The 26669-nt window shown below is 49.7% G+C and overlaps 1 protein-coding gene, 1 long non-coding RNA gene and 1 pseudogene across 2 annotated transcripts in view; all 3 read right to left on the reverse strand.

Moving 5' to 3' along the window:
• Positions 1 to 14777: 14777 nt before the first annotated feature.
• Positions 14778 to 15975, reverse strand: LOC129564178 (melanoma-associated antigen 8-like). The gene has a single exon (XM_055437887.2). It carries the CDS (start codon positions 15955 to 15957, stop codon positions 15163 to 15165), a length of 795 nt encoding a protein of 264 aa, XP_055293862.1. The 5' UTR covers positions 15958 to 15975; the 3' UTR covers positions 14778 to 15162.
• Positions 15976 to 20429: 4454 nt separating this feature from the next.
• On the reverse strand, positions 20430 to 22053 carry LOC148773479 (melanoma-associated antigen 10-like; annotated as a pseudogene).
• Positions 22054 to 22078: 25 nt separating this feature from the next.
• LOC148773480 (uncharacterized) overlaps positions 22079 to 26669 on the reverse strand; it is a 92385-nt gene continuing 87794 nt past the window's right edge. Inside the window, exon 6 of the long non-coding RNA XR_016036943.1 lies at positions 22079 to 22916. This is a non-coding gene — a long non-coding RNA (uncharacterized LOC148773480). The remainder of the gene's footprint in view (positions 22917 to 26669) is intronic.

The following is a 26669-nucleotide window of genomic DNA, read 5'->3' on the forward strand; positions in this document are numbered from 1 at the left end:
TGGGCATTTGGGCAGGGACTGGGGAGAATCCACACATCTCACTGGCGGGAACCACCCTCTGATAGCATCGTGCCTCCTGACTCATGAACAGAGACACTCTCTTGTAGAAGTTTGTAAACTCCACTCAGCAAAGTTTTGTATTTTTCAGTGTGGAAGTCACACACATCTTTTTTTAGTCTATTAGTCTTCTTCCGAAGTATTTCCTTCCTTTGGATGCTATGGTGAATGGAATTGTTCTCTTAATTTCACTTTGGGATGATTTATTGCTACTATAGAGAAATGTAATTGGCTTTTTAAAACATTGATCTCATAGCCTGAGTACTGGCTGAACTCATTAACTGGTTCTTTTATGTTTTATTTATCTATTTATTTTTGGTGGGTTCGCTAGAATTTTTGAAATGCAAGTTCATATTGTCTCTCAGTAATACCAGTTTTCCTGTTTCTTTTGGAATAGTGTAAAGAGTAAAAACTTAAATAACACCAATTGCTCTCACTCCTCCCTTATATGGGGTCACCATCCTGTTAAAGTCAATACAGGGTTGATTGGTTGAAATCCCAAGCTGCCTCAAATTCGTTCACGACTAGTGCCCGAGTGACAGTTGGTTTTGCTCCTGTGAGTCAGACCCTACAAAGCCATAGGAGGGCAGTGCTTGCAGCAGCCCATGTGGGCAGAAAATTCTGGCATTATTCATGTGCAGGTGTTGACTCCAGAGGCACTGTTTCTTGTAATTCCACACACACAAAAATAACCTGGAAGATTTTGATCAGTTCAGTTCAGTTCAGTCGCTCAGTCGTGTCCAACTCTTTGCAACCCCATGAATCACAGCACTCCAGGCCTCCCTGTCCATCACCAACTCCCGGAGTTCACTCAAACTCATGTCCATCGAGTTGGTGATGCCATCCAGCCATCTCATTCTCTCTCGTACCCTTCTCCTCCTGCCCCCAATCCTTCCCAGCATCAGAGTCTTTTCCAGTGAGTCAACTCATTGCATGAGGTGGCCAAAGTATTGGAGTTTCAGCTTTAGCATCAGTCCTTCCAATGAACACCCAGGATTGATCTCCTTTAGAATGGACTGGTTGGATCTCCTTGCTGTCCAAGGGACTCTCAAGAGTCTTCTCCAGCACCACAGTTCAAAAGCATCAGTTCTTTGGCGATCAGCTTTCTTCACAGTCCAACTCTCACATCCATACATGACCACGGGAAAAACCATAGCCTTGACTAGACGGACCTTTGTTGGCAAAGTAATGTCTCTGCTTTTTAATATGTTGTCTAGGTTGGTCATAACTTTCCTTCCAAGGAGTAAGCGTTCACATCTCCTTTAATTCAGCAGGTGGCACTTAAATTTCAAAAGGAATGTGATCTCTATTATTGTAAAAGCAGCAAAACTGATGTGGCAGTGAGAGGCTATGATCTGCAGAGAGGTATAGAGCTTGCTAACAGGACACGGTGTTCTTGGGGTCAAGAGAGATGGGCCATTCACAAATCTGTGCCTTAATTTTTATAAGCGAAAATGTTCATTTCTCAGCCATGTCTGACTCTTTACGACCCCATGAACTGTAGCCCTCCAGGCTACTCTGTCTATGGAATGTTCCAGGCAAGAATACTGGAGTGGGCTGCCATTCTCTTCTCCAGGGGATCTTCCCCACCCAGGGATCAAACCCAGGTCTCCTGCATTGCAAGCAGATTCCTTACTGTCTGACAGACAACAAAGATGAGTGAGCAGGAGGATGCAGGAGAGTGCTCCAAAAGAGTCATGACGTCTTCCCCAGTTCCCAGACCAGAGTCAATTGTCAGACACAGAATCCATTGACCAAAGGGAAGGAGGGATCCTTATGATTAAAATCTCTGCAGCACCCTGGCAGATATATGCAGCCATCATTCCCCAAGTCTGTCCCACAAACAGACCCACATCGTTCACCTTGGTGACTGAACGCGGGCAAGAGAGGAAAGACGCAAACATTGTAAGGATGTCTAGAAACGGGATGCTGTGGGAAGTGATACTCAGGCCTTCACTCCGTCAATGTCACCAGTGGAGTGGGAGCATGTGTGCACCAGGAACATATGGAGTTCTGGCCTAGATCTGACCAAGAGAACTCCTGCCTGCCACCTCCAGAAGTGTGATTAGAACAGATGGGCTTGATGATGGGCACAAGCCCTGAATGCATGCAAGGCCATTAGTATAGACACTATCAGAGCAGGGGAGACCAAGTGCACTCCCTGCACCTTGACTGTGAGAGTAAATACAAACCAAGATTTCCTCTGGTTTGGGAGATGTGAAACATCAATGACACCCTTAACACCAAAAGGATGCAGGGAGGTGGTCCCCACCATACCTCCTCAGCGGTCTGGACCCTCCTCAAACCTATAGGCTCCTAAGGAGGACTGTGGACCACCACCCACTCGATAGCAGCTGCTTTGCCAGGTTTGTTATCTTTGCAGGAACACATGGCCACCTCCTCGCATACAGCATGCAGCCACTGGTCCTCATGAGCTAGGTTCTGTCAGACCCACAAAGGGAGGCGACTGCAACAGTAATCCACCACAAAACAGAAGTGGCGTCTCTGAGGAGATCAGACCCAAGCAGGGCCATAGATTACAAGAAGGTGAGCTAAACCCCAATATGACCTGCAGATGTGACACAAGCACCTCTGCTGCAGTTTATTCCTGGAGATTAATGGACCAGGAAGCTCTTTCCTGACCAGCTGCTTGGGGTGTAGAAATGCTGAGCATAGATGAGGGATGGTTTTGATGAACTGAAAGTGCAGGTGGAAATGGACTCCTGCTGCAAAGCACCTCCACCACATGTGGCCATAGAGACAGTGGTGAGCAGATATCCGCTCCCAGTGGAAGCAACTTCAGATGATGCCTCTAGGGATCCACTATATATGGATAAAGAAAATGGCCCAAGCCAAGAATAAACATGGGCTTAAAGACGATGGAAAATGGACTGGACAGTAGGTCAGGTACTTAGAATGAGAAATTTTGGTAGGTTACCACTAGTAGGTTTGGAGAAGGGGTACATCAACGAACCTATAGGAAGGGACACCAAAAAGGAAGATATTTGCATTGCCTCTTACTACTCACAAAAGCATGCAGCACTCAAGAGGCGAGGAACTTCGACAAAGACCCAATGCCTGAAGAACTGAGAGCGCCCAGCCTCTGTCAGTGGTCCCTCAGGGCTGCACAGTGCTCTCATGTGTGGAGGAGCCATGGGGCCGAGGATGAGGCTGCATCTGGGCTCAGCAGCACAGGCGCCACCTGCAGGCCAGATGAACTATGGCACCTACCAGGTGTTTGCCCTGCCATGGACAGAGAGTGATGCTGACCCCTCAGTGGCACCGTCCCTCCAGAAGGTCATTGAGCCACTAATGGTGAGTTGATCACTACATCTCACTTCCATCCTTGAAGGAGGAGAAGTTTATTTTCACTGAAATCGATAGGTACACGTTCTAGATGTGGGTTTCGCTTTCCTGCTTGCAGCACCTTGTCTGGCACCACTATTTGAGGGCTCACAGAAAGCAGAACTGACTGACACAGGATATTTCACAAAACCATCCAAGACAGAGAGACCCTCTAACAGCACACCAGGGGCTCAGAGGGCAAGTGGTCATGGGATCTAAAGTCGCTATCTCAGCCCCCACCATCCAGAAGCTGCTGATCTTCTGGAACAGTGGATTGGCCTCTAAAGAACACATGTAGCGTGCACACTGTGATATGAGAGCCCATGGTACTGGGGTGTCACCCTCCAGGGACTGGACATGCTCCACATCTGTCATCCTTAGTTCCCCATGAGGTAAGATGCATGGTCCTTGAACCAGAGGGTAGAGTGACCCCACTGATTACCACTTCCACTGACCCATGACCCCACCTTCAACCACTCCCAGTGACCCACAAGGGAAGTTGTGCTTCCTGTTCTTAAGAGTAAGTTCTATAGTTCCACAGCAGGGAAATCCACATTAGCCACATCTAGCAATTTACATTTGACTTCACATTATGTTAAGTAGAAGGCCAGGCCCTGGGACACACTAAGCACACTTGAGTTCACAATACCCAGGCTCATGTGGCTACTGGTTACCCTACTGCTGGTGGTGACACACGACAGGCTGTTCCCAAAGCAAGAAGGTTCCCCCAGGAGACACGATAACAGTCCTACTGACCCATGAGCCATGGTTCCCATCTGGGCACTTTGGGCTCCTCCTGCTAGGGGACCAGCACACACAGAGAACTGTTCCCGTCCTGGCAGGCAGAGCTGACCTTGATCCCAAGGAGTGTGCGGGTTACTCTGGCACAGGGGGAACAGCGAGGAAACATCTCTAACAGCCAGGTGATGTGTCTTGGATTCCTGCCCCATTTCTGTGGTGAATTGACAAGTCCAAGAACAAGGGTCTGAGAAGGGCATCGGGCCCAGGGCTTCAGAACCCTGAGGGACACAGTCTGTATAACCTCACCAGGGAAGCCACTGGAAATGGCCGAGGTCCTGACTGAGAGTGCAGGGGATTTAGAATGGATCTCAGGCAAGAGAGAGTGATGGTCATTTGTGGTGCAACACCTGCTGCAACTATGAGGGCCCAGCATTTGTCTGGTCTTTCTCTCTGAGCTTCTTTAGGAGGGTAGGAGACCAACAAGAATCCTCAAGGAGCTGTCCTCAGATGAGGCCATCTCTCCAGATGAAGGGAGTGTATGTCAGTGTTGGGAGGGGTGGATTATAGTGGATGCTGTGGTGCCACCCAGATCTCCTCTTTGTCACTAGCCCACTCATTTGCCCAGGGCCACCGGTGTTGGTGGATGAGGACTCAGAGCAAAAGTTACCCTCCACTGGAGGGGCTGCCTCCCTGGGGGCAGCTCGTTGTGAGAGACTACTCATGGGATCAGTGTGGGCGGGATACAGCAGCCTGACCCCCTCACCTTGATTAGGTTGATCTCTGTAGGTTCTTGACTTTCTGAAAATTACTATGACCACTGTGCTCTGAAATGGCACCAGAGGTGAACAACAGAAAGAAATGCAAGTTAGATATAGAGCCTTAGCCTTTGGAGGTTGAAGTCATGGGCAGGGGGATCCCTGTGCCCTGTCAGAAGTTCCAGGAGTATGACTCCCAAGTATTTGTGTTGGACCTAATCACAAAGCTGTATCTCAAGACTTCTGTGCCCTGATGGTTATTTTGGCAAGTCAGATCATCTTCTTGACCAAGTGAATGAACGGAACAGAACTAGTAAGCATTTCCCATTGCTATCATGATTGGAATATTTGTACATCACACAGTAATGCGGAGGAGTATGAACAAGCACTGCACTCTGTATTTCAAATGCCAGGGTTCCTTTACCGCTCCAGTGAGGAAACGCCCGAGACCCACATGTGGAAGAATAACACTGTGATGAAGCCAGCTACTTCCCATCCTCATTTGAGTCTGGGGATGATGGGGTGGGGAGCAGGCTGGTGACCACACCTGTCATCTGCTACAGCCTTTCATCTGCTCCACCTGTCTGTTTGTGGACACTGAGGTCCTCTCTGGCTCTGTGGTGGCTGACACACTATCCCGGCAACGCTCTTCTGGCTAAACCTCAGAAAGGACCATCTTCTACCACCCAGACTCACTGATCATTTTCATCAAAGATTGGGAATTAAGGAATCATTTGAATAGTCATCCATAATCATAACCTTTTGTCATTATTTACATTGCACAGAGTTGTTATTTACTAGACACCATGACACTCTCCAAAAGCGACCTCAACTGTCCACTTATCTGAATCACAATAATTGTGACAGGGGACTATCATCTCGGGACCTTCACACACCGACTTGCAAGGGAATGCCAACACTACGCCCATCTTGGGCTGGGAGGTTGTCCGGACAGGGACAGGAAGAGTAGAGCCCCGAGATGCAGAGAGTGAGGCCAGGTTGGGGACATTGGGGGCAAGGGGTCCACAGTAGGGGTGGACGGCTGTTTGGCTTTTCCTAGCACCCTGACAAACCTCATTTTTATTTGATAGTATAAAGCCTTCCCTGATTTTGAGGTTAGTGCCCTCACAATGATGAAAAAAATTTGTTTCACTAGATATTAAATTGTAGCTTTGTTAATTAAGGTCTGTGTTGGCCAAGGCTCACTTCCCAGTTCATTCCTTGCTGTTGTGTTACATTGTCAAAAAGTTTAATTGAGCTATTAACAGACACTCTAAGTTTGTTCCTAAAGCTTAACTCATTAATCTATCTTTGGATAAAGATCAGATGCCCTGTGACCTGCAACCAGAGAATTCTGAAAAAGACATAATTCAAAAGACTATCACCGACCTGGACAGACAGAGCCTTATCAAGGTCCTCTTAACTTAAGGTGCTCTTAATAACCTCATGCACATTATAACTCAAGGGAATTAACTCTTCAATTAATTTAAAATCACAAAGATTCCCTGCAATGGATTGGCCTATAGAGAGGACTGCTGATCTCAAAATCACCTTAAAACAGTGCTCAGAGGAAAAACTACACTCACATGAGAAAAAAAAAAAAAGATGACATCAGAAGTGGACAACTTACCCAATATCCTCGACCTGCTTTGTATGGGTCTCATACTGTTTTCTTGACTTCTTGGACCTTTGTATGTGAATCAGATGTTTTTATATCATAAACATGACTACATGCTAGTTTTAAAAATCAATCCAATTATTGGGTTTGTGTCAGTTATCTGTGTCTAGCATTTCTGGGTTACTTTGGTGGGTTTATCCTCTCCAAGGCTTTAATTGGTTGACTCTTGGGAAATCTATCTCAAATGAAAAAATATATATAGTCATGTTCAGGCTACTATTGATATTATAAGACCCCGTCACCTTATCAGTTAATAATGCCAGCTCTGACCTTGGTGTTAAATATAAATTTTCCTCTATTGCGCAAGTTCAATCAGAGCAACAAACAAAATTTCAACCAAAGAATAAAACCTCTCACAACTACGGGATGGATTTATGTAGTTAACATCAGGCTATGGTAATTTAAAGTCTCCTCTATTCCTCTATGCTGGGAACGACTAAATCATACTAAAGATAATCAGTCTAGTAACACTAGAAAACAGGCTGGGTGCCTTATGGACAATGCCAATATATAGTTTCCCTAAGAAAGAAAGATTGGTACAGAACAGTCTAAGTCAGATGACTTAGGTACATACTGGGCTACAACTAATGGAGGTTCTTGACTTAAGTTCTTACTAATGATCTTACTATTGAAAATTGAAAGTGTTAGTTGCTCAGTCGTGTCTGACTCTTTCCGTCCCCATGCACTATAGCCTGCTGGGCTCCTTTGTCCATGGAATTCTCAAGGTAAGAATACTGAAGTGAGTAGCCATTCCCTTCTCCAGGGGATCTTCCCAACCCAGGGATTGAAGCTGGGTCTCGTGCATTGCAAGCAGATTCTTTACCATCTGAGACACAAGGGAAGCCCATGACCTTACCATTACTGCCAGCTATATTGTTTTCTATATTGACTGTTTAAAAAATTGTTGCCCCTTACATTACAAGTGTGTGACTGAGCACTGATAAAATGATAGTATACATGTTCACGTGAAATCAGTGATTGCAAAGGTGTAACTGTAGATATGGGGAAGAAAACAAAAGGGAATATTTTTGTGGACCAAGAGGCTAATAAGTACAGGCATTTCAGTGAATTTTAAATACTGTTTTGAACTGTTCTGAATTTTGAATACTGTTTTGAACTGTGCCTAATTCAGTAACAACACATTGCCTGTTAACATCATCTTCACAAGACCTGGGAATGAGCATTCCTAGCACCATGGGGAAATACGGTCATGTAGTGCCCCAAACCCATGGTCAGATTCATGACTCTTAAGGGACTCTGCCAGTTGGAAGCTGGCACTTTCGATCTATCTCTACAAAAGATTAAATCATGTCCACTGAAGCTGCTGATCATCAAAACCCCCTGAAAGCAATTCAGTGTGGAAATTAGGAACGAGGCACTCTGTGCTCTGGAAAAACTGGAAGAAGAGGCTTTCAGATAGACACTTTCAGGAGATTTTTATGAGCCTTTATTCTTGCACATTCTCATACCTAGAGAAATACTGACATCATTGAAGGTGACAGTCACTTAGGCTATTAAGGGAAAATTATGATTAAAGTCAAAATAGAGTAGCTGTTGTTGTTCAGTGGCTCAGTTGTGTCTGACTCTTTGTTACCCCATGGACTGCAGTAGACCAGGCTTCCCTATCCTTCATGCTCTCCTGGAGTTGGCTCAAACTCATGTCCATTGTCTTGATGATGCCACCCAACCGTCTCATCCTGTCACCCCCATTTTCCACCTGCCCTCAATCTTTATGAGCATCATGGTCTTTTCCAATGAGCTGCCTCTTCGAATCAGGTGGCCAAAGTATTGGAGTTTCAGCTTCAGCATCAGTTTTTCCAATTAATATTCAGGGTTGATTTCCTTTAGGATTGACTGGTTTGATCTCATTGCAGTCCAGGGGACTCTCAACAGTCTTCTCCAGCACCACAGTTCAAAAGCATTAATTCTTTGGTGCTCAGCCTTCTTTATGGTCCAACTCTCACATCCATACACGACTACTGGAAAAAACAAAGCTTTGACTAGACAGACCAGCAAACTGATATCTCTTCTTTTTAATAGGCTGTCTAGGTTTGTCATAGCTTTCTCTCAAGGAGCAAGTGTCTTTCAATTTCATGGCCACAGTCACCGTCCACAGTGATTTTGGAGTCCAAGAAAATAAATGCTGTCACTGCTTACATTGTTTCCCCATAGATTTGCCAAGAAGTGATGGGACTGGATGCCATGATCTTAGTTTTTTGAATGTTGAGGTTTAGGTCAGCTTGTTCATTCTCCTCTTTCACCTTCATCAAGAGGCTCTTTAGTTCCTCCTCGCTTTCTGCCCTTAGAGTGGTGTCATTTCCATGCTGTGCTGTACTTAGTCACTCAGTCATCTCTGACTCTTTGCAACCCTATGGACTGCAACCCACCTGGCTCCTCTGGCCATGGGGAATCTCCAGGCAAGAATGCTGGAGTGGTTTGCCATGCCGTCCTCCAGGGGACCTTCCCAAACCAGGAATTGAACCCACGTTTGCCCCATTGCAGGCGGAATCTTTACCATCCGAGCCACCATAGAAGGCCTCATTTGTATATCTGAGGTTATTGATATTTCTCCCAGCAATCTTGATTCCAGCCTGAGTTGCATCCAGCCCAGCACTTTGCGTGATGTACTCTGCATATGTTAAACAAGCAGGGTGACAATATACAGCTTTGACGTTCTCCTTTCTCAATTTGGAACCAGTACGTTGTTCCACATCCAGTTTTGACTGTTGCTTTTTAATCTGCATAAAGGTTTCTCAAGAGGCAATTTTGGTGGTCTGGTATTCTCATCTCTTTCAGAATTTTCCACAGTTTGTTGTGATCCACACAGGCAAAGACATTATCGTAGTCAACGAAGCAGAAGTAGATGTTTTTCAGGAATGCTTTTGCTTTTTCTATGCTCCAACAGAGTTTGGCAATTCGATCTCTGGTTGCTCTCTGTTTTCTAAATCCAGCTTGTACATCCTGAATTTCTCAGTTCACATACTGTTGAAGCTGAGGTTGGAGGATTTTGAGCATGACCTTGCTAGCATATGAAATGAGTGGAAATGTGCGGCAGTTTGAACATTCTTGAGCATTGCCCTTCTTTGGGATTGGAATGAAAACGGACCTTTTCCAGTCCTGTGGCCACTGCTGAGTTTTCCAAATTTGCTGGCATGTTGAGTGCAGCACTTTCACAGCACCATCACTTAGGATTTGAAATAGCTCAGCTGGAATTCTGTCACATCCACTAGCTTTGTTCACAGTAAAGCTTCCTAAGGCCCACTTGACCTCACACCTCAGAACATCTGGCTCTAGGTGAGTGATCACACCATTGTGGTTATCTGGGTCATGAAGACCTTTTTTGTACAGTTCTTTTCTGTATTCTTGCCACCTCTTCTTAATCTCTTCTGCTTCTGTTAGGTCCATACCATTTCTTTCCTTTATTGTGCCCATCGTTGCATGAATTGTTCCCTTGGTATCTCCGATTTTCTTGAAGAGATCTCTAGTCTTTCCCACTCTATTGTTTTCCTCTATTTCTTTGCACTGTTCCCTTAAGAAGGCCTTCTTATTTCTCCTTGCTCTTCCTTGGAATTCTGCATTCAGATGGGTATATCTTTCCTTTTCTCCTTTGCCTTTCTCTTCTCTTCTCAGCTATTTGTAAAGATAGGCAAACATGTGCGTTTATTTTTCTTGGGATGGTTTTGGTCACTGTCTCCTGTACAGTGTTACAAATCTCGGTCCATAGCTCTTCAGGCACTCTGTCTTTCAGATCTAATTCTTTGAATCTATTTGTTACTTCCACTGTATCATCATTATGGATTTGATTTGGGTCATACCTGAATGATCTAGTGCTTTTCCCTACTTTCTTCCATTTAAGTCTGAATTTTGCACTAGGGAGTTCATTAGCTGAGCAACAGTCAGCTCCTGGTCTTGTTTTTGCTGACTGTATAGAGTTTCTCCATTTTCGGCTGCAAAGAGTATAATCAATCTGATTTCAGTATTGACCATCTGGTGAAGTCCATGTGCAGAGTCATCTCTTGTTTTGTTGGGAGACGGTGTTTTCTATGACCAGTGCATTGTCTTGACAAAACTCTGTTAGCCTTTGTCCTGATTCATTTTGGACTCCAAGGCCAAACTTGCCTGTACACCAGGTATCTCTTGACATCCTACTTTTGAATACCAATTCCTTGTGATGAAAAGGACATCTTTTTTGGTGTTAGTTCTAGAAGGTCTTTAGGTCTTCATAGAACTGTTCAACTTTAGCTTCTTTGGCATCAGTGGTTGGGGCATAGTCTTAGATTACTGTGATATTGAATGGTTTGCCTTGGAAATGACCCAAGATCATTCTGTCATTTTTGAGATTGCACTCAAGTACTGCATTTCAGACTCATAGTGACAATGAGGGCTACTCCATTTCTTCTAAGAGATACTTCCTCACAGTAATAGATATCATAATCATCTGAATTAAAGTCGTCCATTCCCATCCATTTTAGTTCACGGATTCCTGAAAAGTCTATATTCACGCTAGCCATCTCCTGTTTGACCACTTCCAATTTACCTTGATTCATGGACTTAACTTTCCAGATTCCTATACAATATTATTCTTTAGAGCATCGAACTTTACTTTCACCAGCAGACACATCCACACTGCTTGGTGTTTCTGCGGGGCTGTGTTCCCTCCCTGTAGTTTGACCTGGGACCAAACTATGATTGGGATAATGGCAACCTCCTTCAAGAGGAATTATGCCAGCATGCTGCGCCTCCCAGGACTGCTGCTGTCAGTGGCCCTAACCCCACGGTGGGTCACTGTTGACCCAGGCCTCCACTGGAGACTCCCAAACACTCACAGGCAAGTCTGGTTCAGTCTCTTGTAGGTCCACTGCTCCTTTCTCCTGGGTCCTGGTGCACCCAAGGTTTTGTTTCTGCCCCCCGAGAGTCTCTGTTTCCCCAGTCCTGTGGAAGTTCTGTAATCAAATCCCACTGATCTTCAAAGTCAGTTTCCCTGGAGATTCTCAATCCCTTTGTCAGATTCCAAGGTTGGGAAGTCTGTTGTGGGGCTAGAGCTTTCTCAACAGTGCCAGAACTTCTTTGGTGTAATTGTTCTCCAGTTTGTGGATCACCCACCTGGCAGCCCTATAGTGGGGTTAATGGTGACCTCCTGCAAGAGGACTTCTGGTACAAACAAAATAAAGTAGCTATGGAAATAACTAGGTGACAGTATGGTGTGATTTCAGACAAGTCCTTGTATTGTTAAGAATGTGAGTTTTCTGAGCTGTGTCAGACTTAGAATGCCATCAGCCATTCTAAAAACAAAATATGCCAACAGCAGGTGACAGCAATCTTATTTTTAAAGGTCTTTTGTTGTAACTGTTGTATGTTTAGACAATGAAATTGCTCTGGACCATATGTTGAAAAAAAAAAGCATGTGTAATGAGCGATAGCCACATTAAAGGTTAAGATTTACTTAGATAAACCTAGACAAATAAATGAAGCTGAAGTTCCAATACTTTGGCCACCTGATGCAAAGAGCCAACTCAGTAGAAAAGCCCCTGAAGCTGGGAAAGATAGAAGGCAGGAGGAGAAGGATATGACAGAGAATGAGATGGTTGGATGGCATCACCAACTCAATGGACATGAGTTTGAGCACACTCCAGGAGGTAGTGAAGGACACGGAAGCCTTATGTGCTGCAGTTCATGGGGTTGGAAGGAGTTGGACACGACTGAACAACAACAGACAACTAGCCAGGCTACCTGGGTGCAAGTGTTAAATCTCAACTAGGATTCAGGCTTAACATTTTCTATTTTGTCTATTAATGTCCAGGTTGCCATTCCTCCAACTACTTCTGAGTCCAAATAGCTCGATTCCTTTGGACAGGATGACCCAAGCACTGACCCTACCAGGACCTGAATCAAAATTGTCATCAAATATAACTTGGTTCTTACTCTTTCATTGACCCCCATTTGCAATAATGCTTTTACTGATCTATGGTCTCTGTTTTTCTTTAAAAAAAAAAAAAACTGTTAAGTTTTGTCTCCTCCAGATGACAACATATTTATATCAAGATAATGATGATGTGGAGGCTCATGTCAATATATGGCAAAACCAATACAATAATGTAAAGTAATTAGCTTCCAATTAAATAAATTAAAAAATAAATTACTTTGACCAAAAAAAAATTAAAAAATGCTTAAAAAAAAAAAGTAATGATGATATGGAGAGAAAACCCACGCCCCCAGAGAGATTACAGCCACTCCTTCGAAAAGATCATGTGGGAATAACCAAAAATGTCACCTTAGGGCCCCTTTATAAAACAAGGCAAAAGCTGTGTGACCCCAACTAGGCAGAGTCTACAAGTCCTGTATCAGCATTAAAGAGGATACGGAAGACTGAAGATCTGTCCCTCATTCCCCCAATAAAGATTTCTGGGGTTCATGTCTCTCAAGGAAGATTTGAAGTAGGAGATAGATGGGCCCCTGGGCTGAACAGCTGGTAATTGTCAAGTGGAGGAAAACTGAACTTTGTTCCTCCGTCAGACAAGAATGACAACTATTTCCCTCATCCATTAATAAGGAGGAAATAAAATGACAGGCGGGAGTTTGTTGCAGTGAAAAGGAAAAAAATAAAAATGAGTTTTTCTCTATCCCTTTCCTGAGAACAAAGAAGATAAAGAGAACAGTGAGCAGGCCTGAACGTTCCTAGTTTCTTTTCACTTTAACTGCTCCGAACTCTGCATGTCTGTAACTGTTTGCTTTTCTGCCCCCTAACTCTACAGGAGCTACACTTCACACCTAGTTTTCTTCGATTCTATGCTAAGTACATCCCGTATCTGGTGATTACCCTTACAACACCTTTCCCCTTGTAGTTACATATCAGAAAGAAGGTCACTGAGTCACTGAATTGCCAGGCTCAATTAATGGGTTACTGAGCCAGTCTATGACTGACTTTGAAACAATGCAAGAGAAAGGAATCAAGATCCTAACACCTTTGTTCCTCATCACTGACTCCTGACTGGGAGCCCTCATCTTATATCAGCCCCTAGATTCCCTACTTTGTCCCCAACTCTGCGGGCTGAGAATTAAAACGACCTTTCTTTCGCCTGCCCACTCTGTCTCTGTATTTTTCGTTTACCTTCGGTGGGCAGAGAAGGCCAAGATTTGGGCCAGCAACATGATGGAACTTGCCTGAACGCCTGCACAGGTGCCCTTGGGCTCCCTGATGGCTGTGACCTTCGTGAAGGGCAGGTATCAGACAAGAGACAGTGGGAGGACAAGGACAGTGGGGGGTTTCTTTATAAAATCTGGCTAGGATATGCACAGTGCACCACCCTTCACCTCCAAGGAGGATTCTGAGGTGTGTGAATTCAAGTTCAGTGCGGTTTTTATGACTTTGGGGTCTAACCACCTAGGAAAGCCACTCCATCCGTTTAAGAGTCCAACTTCTTTCAAAGAAGATCCCCATTAAAATCCTACAGGGAGACTGAGAGTGGTAACTAAAATGTCTTCAACTATATACTCCGAGACTCAGAAGACTATGTGCCAACCCCAATTCACTCACGTCTCATTTGGATCCTTTCGAGTGTATTTACACTCAGGCAGAAAAACCAGGTGTCTACCTGATCCTGATCAAAGCAGACTTTCTCTTTTGGACCCAGGAGATTCATCTCTGAGTAAAGAGGAACTTCTAATGGACGTGTCCCATTTCAAATTTTCTTCTCACCCATAAGACACCATTGAGAGGTCTGGTTGCTGCCACCACCAAGCCTTATCACGATCACCTCCTACAGAAGGAACCCAGCTTTCCAAAGCCCCAAACCGCCCTGGCTCAGGCACCAACACTCAAAGGATCCTCCTGGAACCCCACCACCCTGCCCCATGTTGCCTTGTTGTGTGGGACTAGGGGACATCTCTCCACCTTCCTCATGTGGCTTCAGCTCTTAGATCATCACTCTAGGTGTAGGGGTGTCCTGCTTCCCCTAGTGTCACCATTGCTAACAAGGCCTGTCACAGAGCACGGGTTCTGTGAAGTTCTGTGGAATAAATGAGCCAGGGAGCAGGGCCTTATTTAGTTGGATTAGTTTTCTCTTACTTTCTTAAATAATAACCTGGGAAAATCCAAATAAACTGAGATAGCTTAGCTATATAAAAAGACAGACAAAAAGTATAAGAAGCAAGATTTCGCTATAATCACATTTTATTTTCCAATTCTTTCACCAAGTACATTACTGCTAAGTAAGTTCACATTCCCAAAATAGTTATAAATCCAATCTCACGTTACCATGTTCAGGGTCACAAAATAAAATGGGAGAGTTCCCAATCTCTTTTAAAAACCAGCAAAACTCTTGTCCTTAAACTGGGTAAGCACAAATACATGTGCGAGCAATGTCATTCACGAAGTTAGATACTGAAATTTATTAAGCCTTAAGCTGAAATACACATTTGAAAAATTCCTAAAGAAAACATAGATCAATCTCCATGCCATTGCAGAGAACAGGAACCTAAAAATTCTACACACCGGGTTCCCCAAGTGGCGAGGCCATCACTCCTGAGAAGGCTGACCGCTCCTTCTTCAATCACAGAGGGAAGGATCAGCCTGGCTGCCGCTCTGGCTCAGGACTCCCCTTCCTCCTCCCTCACAGCCTCTGCAGAAGGGAGTTGGAAGGACCTAAAAGCCCTTTCGTTGACCCTGAGCAGATACTCCGTGAATTTCTCCTTGCTGGTCTCCGCAAAGGCCCGGGGACCCCACAGGAACTCGTAGCGAGCAGGGTGACTGTCAGGCACCTGCCGGTACTCCAGGTACCCCTCCCGCACCCACACTTGGGTCAGCAGCTCCCTGGGCTCCCCAAAGATGGAGTGCTCCCTCCCAACACACACCCCCATCCTGCTGAGTGCTCTCCAGATCTCCTCCTCGGGGCCGCGATCCCTATTCTGGAGGATCAGGCTGAGGACCACCACCAGGAGGCCGGCCTTGGGCAGGCCCTGCCCACCTCTCTGTGTCGCATCACAGGTGAGGCCCAGGGAGGGGACCATGATGTAGATGTGCTTCCTGGGGTCCACCTCCCTCACATCTACGCCAAAGACCAGCAGAACGCACTCAACCGCTTGGCGGAAGACCACCGGGTAGTGCTCCTGGTTATCCCTGAGGACCGTATTCAGCAATTCGTCATCGGATGTTGGCTCCTTGGTCCAATACTTGCGGAGCAAGAACTTCACCATGTTAGCCACCATTTTATTCAGAGCTTCCTGGGGCAAGGCCCCCTCAGGGGTGGATGAGGAGACTGGGGGGGAGGAGGCCAAGAGGGTTGCAGCCTCCCCCCCCTCAGCCCCCAGGAGCTGTGCCTCCTCCAGGCCCTGGGCCTTGCCTGGCTCCTGAAGGTCTTCCTCGGGCTTGCTCAGCTCACTCATCTCGACCACGAGCACGATGCTTGGGATCAAACCACAGACAGGAGTGAGGCAGGGGACATTGGGGACCATGAGCCTCGGCTGGGAAATGCACCCTGGGTGGTCGACACAGGTCACTTACAGGTCTCCTGAGGGGTGCTCTCGGCCTCACAGGGGCCCTCCCCCTGGCTACCCGAAGGAAGAAGGGCAGTGGCTCCCCTGGGTGCAGCCAGCACAGCCAGAGTTTCTGGGGCTGAGACGATGGGGGGATTATGGCTTTGTGGGGTCCCCTCTGTTCTGGGATGGGGAGCCCCTGGTGCTCATTCATGGCACCCTCCTCACCTTGACTCCTGTTACTGCCTGGACCTCCTCTGTTCTCTGACCTCTGGACACAGGCCTCGGACCTCTGCCCTTGCCTCCTGGTTCCTGAAGCCCCTATGAGAAAAATGGTGGGGGGCCCCTCAGGGGTAGATGGTGGCACAGCCCTGGACTCTGAGGTCCCACCCCAGTTGTGGGAATAGTGGTCCCCTTGTAGCTCCTTGTAGTGCCCGACTGTCCCCTGCCAGGGCATGGACCCTGCCCTTTGGGGGCCTGCAGAGCGCCTCAGAACAAGACCTGAGTCTGAAGGGAAAGTGCTAAGGGGCCCTACATGCGGTCGCACCTGCCTAGGGCCTCCTGAGGGTCCTACCTAGGCTGGGGAGATGCTCGGTCCTCACCTCACGTCCAGCCTGGACTCCTAGCACTGACCAGAAGGGTGGGTTCAGTTGTGTCCAGGGAGGCTACCCTCTGTGGTTCTGAAGCCTCCATCCTCATCCTGAACACCTCATCTCCCGAGGCCCCTAAGCCAGAGGTCGACAAACAGCTCATCCTGCTCAACCCACTCTGGGACCTCTAAGACCCCCATCAAAGGCAAGGATCCCTCCTTGTGTTGGGGTCTAACTACCTCAGTCCTTCCCCGACTGGAGCCTGGATTCCAGGCAGGACCTGGAATTGGCCCGTCCTCCATTTTGAGGCCCCGCCCCTCTCTCTCGGTCCCCAGACTCTCTGAGACCCAATGTCAGGAAATGCGGCACGAGGTCGTCCTGCCTGGGGACTACCAGGGTCCCCTCTGTTCGGGGTCCAGCTCCCCTCACTCCTCCCTCAGGGTCCTCACCGTGACTCTTGGTAGGACCGGGGCTCCGTCCTCCCCCAGTTTGAGGCCCGGCTCCTCACACGAGGTCCCCAGTCTCTCTTGAGACCCGGATGTGAGAAAGTCAGGACAGGCGTAGGGTGCTCTTCTCACCCCAGGGTCTCCCAGGACTGATGACAGGGGCAGGGATCTGTGGGGCCCCATCAATTCTCCCTGAGGGTCCCCTCAGTCCTCCCTCAGGGCCTTACCTTGTCTCCGAGTAGAAGTTCAGATTCTCTCCTCTCCCCAGCTGAGGCCCCGCCCCTTATACCAGGTTCCCAGTCTCTCTGAGACCCGGATGTCAGGACGCCAGACCATGCCCGTTGTTCTCATCCTACCTCACAGTCGCCAAGGACCGACAACAGAGACAGCTTTCTTTGAGGTCAAGGGTCGCCTAGTCCCCGCTCAGGGACCTCAACTTGATACCGCACAGGACCCGGAATTCTCCTCTCTGCCCACCTGAGGCCCCGCTGCCTATACAGGGTCCCCAGTCTCGCTGAGACCCGGATGTCAGGGGATGCGGCGTGTGCTCATCCCACCCTATGTGCTCCCTGAGCCCACTCTGTGATGGGGTCCAGGTTCCCCTCAGTCTTTCCTCAGGGTCCGCACCCAGATCTCTTCAGAACCTACGATCCTCCCCTTCTCCTTCTAAGGCCCGCCCCTTATATCGGGTCCCCAACCTGTCAGAGACAGGGATGCCAAAGGTAGGACACGCTGCCAAGTGCTCATGCCGCCACCAGGGATGCCTAGGGCTGACAGCAGGGGTGGGACCTAAGGGGTACTTGTGTCCTCCTCAGGGTCCTCATCTTGAGCTCCGGAAGGTACAGGATGGCCCTGAGTCAACCCAAGGCTGGGCCTTCACACCAAAGCCCTCATTGCCCTGAGACCACAGCTTCCAGAGCTGCTGGTTTCCTGGAGCAGAGGAATGGCCTCTACGAAGCACATGTGAGGTGCACACTGGGATACGAGAGCCCGTGGTGCTGGGATTTCACCCTCCAGGGACTGGACAAACTCCACATTTGGCATCATTAGTTCCCTCATTAAGTAAGATACATGATCGTGGAACCAGAGGGAACAGTGACCCCACCTACCACCACTCCCAGTGACCCACAAGGGAAGTTGTGCTTCTGATCCCCTGTGTAGGTTCTGCAGTTCCTCAGCGTGGCTATCTAGCCGTTAGCCACTTCTAGCTATTTACACTGACTTTAGAAGAGAAGAAGAGAGAGAAGTCGCTCAGTCGTGTCCGACTCTTTGCGACCCCATAGACTGTAGCCTACCAGGCTCCTCTGTCCATGGGATTTTCCAGGCAATAGTACTGGAGTGGATTGCCATTATATTAAAGTAGAAGGCCAGGCCCTGGGACACACTACGCGCATTTGAGTTCACACTACCCAGCCTCATGTGGCTACTGGTTACTCTATTAATGGTGGTGACAGGACATGCTCTTCCCAAAGGAAGATGGTTCCCCCAGGAGATATCATAACAGCCCTACTGACCTATGAGCCATGGTTCCCACCTGGCACTTTGTGCTCCTCTCCGTAGAGGTTCAGGCACCAGTTCCCCATCCACATGTCTCCTCTTCTCCTGACCCAGACCTGCCATGTGACGAAGGGACAGGCAGAGAAGGATGGACTCCAGAAGGAGGGCAGAGGGCGAGGTCTGTGTGGTTCTCATGTGGTTCTGGCTTGAAGCTCAGCTCCGGACTCCTAGGCTGCATCCCTGCCCCTTGCTCCCAGGGCTCTCCACCCTCCTCAGTCCCTCAGGTCCTCACCGTTGGCCCTGAATGGATGGCGCCTGGACAGAGCTTCCATCAGTCAGGCAGGAGCCTTTCCTGCTTCTTGGGAGCTCAGCCCCACGGATGTGGCACCACCTGCATCCAAAATACCTTTCCATGCCACCCCAGGCATCAACACAAACGGGATGCTTTTTCCCCAAACAACATGCTATTGTTATTTAGATTAACCGTTTTTTTTTCCTGTCTTTGTATTAAAATCGGTGAATTAATCATGTATTTATTTCCAAATTGTTGTAGGTTTACATAAGGATCCCAGGTTCCCTGTAGGCAGCTTCCAGGAAGCAGAGGGAGAAGAGATGAGAACAAGGACCTGGAGTCTCTCCCCTGCCTGCAGTGTACTCGGGGCTCAGCAGACAGCAGCCAGGGTATAGCTTGTGATGAACACAATTCCCGTCGTGTGTTAAGGAGTTTCTGAGAAGGCCAAACGTGCCTTGAATCTCCATTTCTAGTCACCACTCTGTATCATCGGCACTTGCAAATGCAAGATCTGATTTAGCTTCCAAGGCTCTTGGGAATGTCAGGGAGGGCCCCCCCGGCTCCCTCCAGTGCTCTTTCTGCCCTTCCCTCTGCAGTGATGCTGCCCACAGTCTCAGCGAGCTGAGGATGTGCCCCTGCCTCCTGATGCCAGACACAGTCTCCTGCTGGGAGTCCCGGCTGCCTCCACATGATTGAACTTGCCTGAGCATCTGCACAGGTGCCCACAGGCTCCCCGACAGTCATGACCTTCATGAGGGGCAGGTATCAGACAAGGGGCGGTGAGAGGACAAGGACAGTGGGAGTTTTCTTATAAAATCCGGCTAGGATATGAATCTGCATTCACCTCCAAGGAGGATTCTGAGGTGTGTGAATTCAAGTTCAGTGCAGTTTTTATGACTTTGGGGTCTAACCACCTAGGAAAGCTGACCCATCAGTTGAAGTGTCCAACTGCCAGTTTCAAAGAAGAACCCCATTAATATCTTAGCAGAAGACTGATTGTGGTAATCGAAATGTCTTCAACTATATGCCCCGAGACTGAATAGACTGTGTGCCAAACAAAATTCGCTCATTTCCCATTTGGAAACTTTCGAGTGTATTTAGACTCAGGCAGAAAAACCACATGTCTATCTGCTCTGACCAAAGTGCATTTTCTTTTTCAGATCCAGGAGATTTATTAGAGAGAAGATGAACTTCTAAAGTGCATGTCTGATTCCAGATCTTCCTCTCACACATAAGACCCCGTCTATAGCCTGGCTGTTGCCACCACTCAGGTTTGTTACCATCATTTCCCACAGAAGGAACCCAGCTTCCCAAGGCCCCAAACCGCCCTGGCTCAGACACCAACACTCGAGGGCTCCTCCTGGAGCCCCACCGCCCTGCCCCGTATTTTTTTCTGTGGAACTAGGCATCTCTCCACCTTGTGTGACTGTGGCTCCTATACCATCGCTCTAGGCGTGGAGGTGTCCTGCTTCTCCTAGTGTCCCCACTGCTAACATGGCCTTTCACGGAGGCTTGAAGTACTGTGGAATAAATGATTCAGTGAGAAGGGGGCTTATTAATCTCATCAATTTTCTCCTACTTTCTTAAATAATAACCTCGCAAAATCCAAGTAAACAGACGTGGATTAGCTGTAGAAAAGGACTGACAAAACCTAAAAGAAGAATTCACTACAATCGTTTTTTATTTTCCAATTCTTCCACCAACTATATACTGCTAAGTAAGTTCACATATCCAAAATAGTTGTAATTCCAATTCCATGTGATCTTGCTCAGGGTCACAAAATAAAATGGGAGAGTTCCCAATCTCTTTTGCTGCTGCTGCTGCTGCTGCTAAGTCACTTCAGTCGTGTCCGACTCTGTGCGACCCCATAGATGGCAGCCGACCAGGCTCCGCCGTCCCTGGGATTCTCCAGGCAAGAACACTGGAGTGGGTTGCCATTTCCTTCTCCAATGTGTGAAAGTGAAAAGTGAAAGTGAAGTCGCTCAGTCGTGTCCGACTAGTAGCGACCCCATGGACTGCAGCCCACCAGGCTCCTCTCTCCATGCGATTTTCTAGGCAAGAACACTGGAGTGGCTCGCCATTGCCTTCTCCGCCCAATCTCTTTTACAAAACAGCAAAACTCTGGTCCTTAAACTGGTTAATTACAAATACATGTGTGATCAATGTCATTCACAAAGTTAGATACTGAAGTTTATTAAGGCTTAAGCTGAAAAAACACATTTGAAAAATTCCTAAAAAACAGATGAATTTCCATGTCATCACAGAGAAAGATGCTACAGACCGGGCTCCCCCAAGTGGCCCAGGCCATCACTACTGAGAAGGCTCACCGCTCCCTCTTCAATAACAGAGGGAAGGATCAACTTGGCTACTTTTCTGGGTCAGGGATCCTCTTCCCCCTCCCTCACAGCCTCTGCCGATGGGGGTGAGAAGGCCCTGGAAAACCTTTGATGGTCTCTGAGCAGTTACTCCGTGACTTCCTACTTGCTCGTCTCCGCATAGGCCCAGGGACTCTACAGGAACTCTTATCGAGTGGGGTCGTTGTCAGGCACCTGCCGGTACTCCAGGTATCCCTCCTGCACCCACACTTGGGTCAGCAGCTCCCTGGGCTCCCCAAAGACACAATGCTCCCTCCCGACACACACCCCCATTTGCCAAGTGCTCCCCAGACCGCCTCCTCAGGGGCGGGGTCTCCATTCCACATGATCAGGATGAGGAGGCCGGCCTTGGGCAGGCCCTGCCCACCGCTCTGCATCGCATCGCAGGTGAGGCCCAGGGTGGGGACCTTGATGTAGGTGTGCTCCCTGAGGTCCACCTCCTTCACCTCCACCCCAAAGGCCAGCTGCAGGCACTCCGAGGCTTGGCTGAAGACCACCGGGAAGTGCTCCTGGTTATCCCTGAAGACCTTCTTCAGCATTTCCGCCTGGGAGGTCAGTTCTTTGGCTTGATACTTGAGGAACGGGAACTTCACCAGGCTCCTGCCACCATCTCATTAAGAGCTTCCTGGGGCAAGGCCTCCCCAGGGGTGGAGCAGGAGACTGAGGGGACAAGGCTGAGGGGGATGCAGCCTCTCCTGCCTCAGCCCCCAAGAGCTGCGCCTCTACCCGGCCCTGGGCCTCGCCTCTGTCCTGAAGGTCTTCCTCGGGCTTGCTCAGCTCACTCATCTCGACCACAAGCACGGTGCCTGGGATCAAACCACAGACAGGAGTGAGGCAGGGGGACCGATGGGGACCACCCATCTTGGGGAGAGTCAGGGTGTGAGCAGCCTCGGCTGAGAAATGCACCCTGGGCAGTCTGACACAGGCCACTTACAGTTCTCCCCTTGAGGGGTGCTCTCAGATCTCACAGGGGCGTGCCTCCGGAGTGGCCAGTCCCCTGGCTACCTGAAGGAGGAAGTGAGGTTGTAAGGTATAGTTCAGGCCGAGGCAGAAAAGGAGAGACAACCTCAACGGAAGTAGGTTACCTTTATTCAGGCAAGGAGGGGCGACAGTCGGCCCAACGACCAGGCTGACTGCCAAGAGAGATCAGGGAGGCTCCATATTTATAGGGGGTTTGTAGAAACGATAAGGGAAACGTTAATCAGGCGGGATATTTTGGGTAGAGATGGCATTTGTAGTTGGGCAGGGGGTGATAAGTCTTCTGGGCAGGTGTAGGGGGTGGAAGTTTTCTGGACAGGCTATGATAAGTCCCAGATAGATACAACCGGCCTGGAGTATCAGGGAGGGACCTAAAGTTCGGTTTTGTTTTCTCTGAAGTTAGATGATTCAGCAAGGGCCTTTGAGACTGTTGTTTTCTTTTCTAGGCCCAAAGACTCCTTCAGAGGTGGCTCACTGAGGTGCAAACAGCACAGCTCGAGATTTCCAGGGTGACAAGGTGTGGGAATTAGGCCCTTGTGGGTTCCCCTCTGTTCTGGGATGGGCAGCCCCTGGCGCACACTCAGGGCACCCTCCTCAGCTTGACTCCTGGTACTGCCTGGAGCTCCTCTGCTCTCTGACCTCAGGACATGGACCTCAGAGCTCTGCCTTTGCCTCCTGGTTCCTGCAGCTCCTGTGAGAGAAATGGAGGTGGGTGGCTCAGGGGTATATGTGGCACAGCCCTGAGCCTTCTCCGATGGTAGGAAGGGTGGACTCTGTGAGGTCCCCCAGTTGTGTGGTGGGAGGTCCCCTTGTAGTGTTTACATTTCCCCTGGCACGACCTGGTCCCTCCACTCTGGGGGCCTGCATGGAAACTCAGAACAAGATGCAAGCCTGAACAGAAAGTGCTAAGTGGCCCGCGGGTGCTAGGCTAGGGAGATGCTTGGTCCTCAGCTCCACCTCACATCCTGACTGGCCTCCTAGCACTGACCACAGGAGCGGGGGTCTGCTCAGTCCTCCCTCAGGGTCTGGGGAGTCCACCGTCTGTGGACCTGAAGCCTCAGCCCTCCTCCACCTGATCACCTGTGGTCCCGAGGTCCAGTCAAGAAACTGCTCACCCTCTTCACCCTGCTCTGGGCACTCCAAGAGTCCCCACAAGGGCCAAGATCCCTCCCTGTTGGGGTCTAACCACTTCAGTTCTTCTTCGCATGGGGCCTGGACCCCAGACAGGACCGGGAATTCTCCCGTCCACCATTTTGAGACCCCGCCACTTTCACGAGGTCCCCAGTCTCTCTGAGACCCGCATGTGAGGAAGGCAGACAGGCCTAGTGTGCTCTTCTCACCCCAAGGGCTCCCAGGGCCAAAGACAGGGGCGGAGATCTGTGGGGTTTCGTCAATCCTCCCTCGGGGCCCACTCAGTCCTCCTCAGGGACCTCGCCTTGCCCCAAGGCAGGACATGGATTCTTGCTTCTCCCTAGCTGAGGCCTTGCCCCTTACACCAGGGCCACAATATCTCAAAGATGCAGATGTCAGGAAGTCAGACCATGCCTGTTTCACTCATTCTACTCCACGGTCGCCCTGGACTGACAACAGAGACAGGCTTCTCTGAGGTCTCCTCTGACTGGGGTCCACGGCCCCCTATTCCCTCCTCGGGGTCCTCAACTTGACACCTCGCAGGACCTGGGAATCTGCCCTGCTGAGTCCCCACCCCATATGCGAGGTCTCAGTCTGGGACCCAGATATCAGGAAGTCTGACCATGTCTGCTGCACTCATCCTACCCCAGGGATGCCAAGGACCAACAGCAGGGACCGACTTCTCTTAATTCTCCTCTGACTGGGGCTCAGGGTCCCCTCAGTCCCCCCTCAGGGTCCTCACCTAAACTCCTTCAAAACCTAAGAATCTCTCCCCCAATCTCTGAGGCCCCGCCCCTTATATCAAGTCTCCAGTGTCCCTGAGACCCTGTGCTCATGCAGCCAACAGAGTTGCCTCGGTCAGAAAGCAGGTTCCAGGACCTGTGGGGTTCCCTGTGTCCTCCCTCAAGGTCGTCATCTTGAGCCTGGCAGGTCCGGGATGCCCCTTGTGTAGACTGGAGACAGGGCCCTCACACCAAGGCCATCACTTCACTGGGACCCCAAAGGGAAGTCTGTGGGCATGACATCAGGGCTTCAAGCCCAGGGCTTCCCAGAGCTGAGACGATGACCCCTGAGTTCCTCAACCCTCCTCCTGCTCTTCACTTTGACTCGCAGCAGATCTGAGCACCACTGTCTGTCACTGACTTTGCTCCCCTTAGAACCAGGCCCTCCCCAGCCAGGACTGCTGAGAGGCAAGCAGGAGTAGGAGCTCATTCCTACAACCCTGCCGGGGTCTCCCAGGGCTGAGAGCATTGACGACCTGGATGGCCTGGGGTCCCACAGCCCCCCTCAAGTTTCTCCCTTGACTCCTAGCACAGCTGGGCTCCTTCACTCTGCTGACCTGAACCGGGCACCTGACCCAGGCCCTCACTTCTCCCCTCCCATCAGGATCAGTGATGTCACATCTGAATGCAATGCCCCCTGGTCCCCCAGGGCTGTTAGGAGGGCTGCACATGCATCCTCTGGGGACCCTCAGTCTCCTCTGGTCCTCACCTTGAGTCTCCACAGGACTTGGGCCCCTCCCTCTTGCCTACCTGAGACTGTGTCCCAAAGACAAAGCCTCTGACTCCCCGAGTTCACTGAGGAAGTGAGGGGGTGAGGGGTCTCAGCCTGACCACCCGGACTGGGGCCCCCAGGAGTCCCAGTCAGGGTGGAGTTGTATTGCATAGGATCCTCTGTTTCAGGGGCCTCCTTAAGCCTTGAGAGAAAGCTGGTGTCCTAGCTCAGATATTGGATGGGGACTGCTGTGCCCATGACCTTGGGGGGGGAGCACAGGGAATCGCTCACCTTTCCATGGGGGCCCCTTAGCATCACCAGACTTCAGAAGCTTTTGCATAAATGATACAGAAGCTGAAGAGGGTAAGCAGCGGCAAGTGAGTTAGTAAGAACTCAGCAGCCTGTAGATGGTCTTGGCTGCTCACAGTAACTTCACACTCCTGCTCTCTGGGTTATCCCCAAGGTCATCTCCCGGTGGCTCTCTTCCACTGATCTGCATGGATGTCCCCCCATTGGCCCTTTTTGTGCAGAGTGGCCAGGGGGGCTCTTGTGGGCCAAGAACTCATGAGTTGTGGGTTCTAAGCCCCACTGGTTGGGTGAATTTAGACTCTTCCCCCAGAAAGGAGAGACATTCAGGAGGAGGGTGGGTGGCTGACCTGCCCCTGGGACCCCTGAGGACCAAGGACTCAGCCTCACTGCACTCCAGCCCAGGCCCCACGATGGCCTGGCTGCACCCCAGCCCCCCTACAACTCCTCAGAGCACTGCTCGGAGGCCGGAGGTGCTGCCTGAGCGAGGCTTCGGCATCCCCAGGTTTGCTGAGGGTGGGGGTGTGCAGAGTTCGTTGTCTGGGGGGTTTGCACAGGGCCTTGGGTGGCCCCTGGTTGGGACATCAGACCCTGGAGATGGGGACCCTCCCTCCCTTTCCAGAGGCTCAGTGGACGGCTGAGCACCTTGCTGCCTGGTCACGGGTCTTGCTTGTGGAGTCGGGCGTGGACAAGCCCCAGGCTGTGGTGTCTCATCAGCCTCCCCTCCAAGTTTGTAGCTCGATCCATCCCAAGGTCTTTCCTCATGACAGTTCCCACGGAGTCCCAGGCAGTTCCTCCTGCAGAGAGCTGGCACTCCAGAGCACTGCCAGCTTTGCTCACCGCAGGCTAAGCCTTGTTTCTGTCATCCAGAAATCAGCCTTTTCCAACCTCCCCACCTCATCCCTGTTTGGCCATGGCACCTCCCTTTGTGAAGGGACAGACCGTGGAAGCCCAGGTGCCACTGAGGACCCAAAATGAGCAATGGACCGAGGGAGGCTCGGGCGAAGCTGGTGGGAAATGAGTTGGCTATGGATCACTGGCTCCCCCAGGTCTGCCCGTTTGGGCCTCCAGGGTCACCCTTACCTAGTTGGAGCACTTGTGAGGCAGGCCCCCTCTCTGAGACACCCTGTCTGCTTGAATTGCATTTCCAGTCTCCTAGACACTGTCGCCTGTGTGGCCCCGGGGACAGAACTAATCCTGGGCCTCTGAAGCCGCCTGGCCTCTCCTCTGGTGACCTGGGCACGCGTGGGGCTCAAGACAGTTTGACTGTCCAGGGCCAGCCCATCAAGGCCATGCTCCCTCCCTCCACTGTTGTGTGACCTTAGGCTGCCACCTCTGCCTGGCCCAGGAGAACGCGTGCTTAGCCACTTCACTCTGCAGACATCAGTCAAAATCTACCGCGGACTGAAAAATGTACCACATGAGTCTCTTTTGATGTCAGGCAGCCTTGACTTTGTAAATAAAAGGTGCCTTTTGTGACAAGCAGATGACTTGAGATTGCAATCTGCACATC

The sequence above is a fragment of the Moschus berezovskii genome, chromosome X (assembly GCF_049115385.1).
Source record: "Moschus berezovskii isolate FMDL1 chromosome X, NW_MosBer_1.0, whole genome shotgun sequence".
Lineage (NCBI taxonomy): Eukaryota > Metazoa > Chordata > Mammalia > Artiodactyla > Moschidae > Moschus > Moschus berezovskii.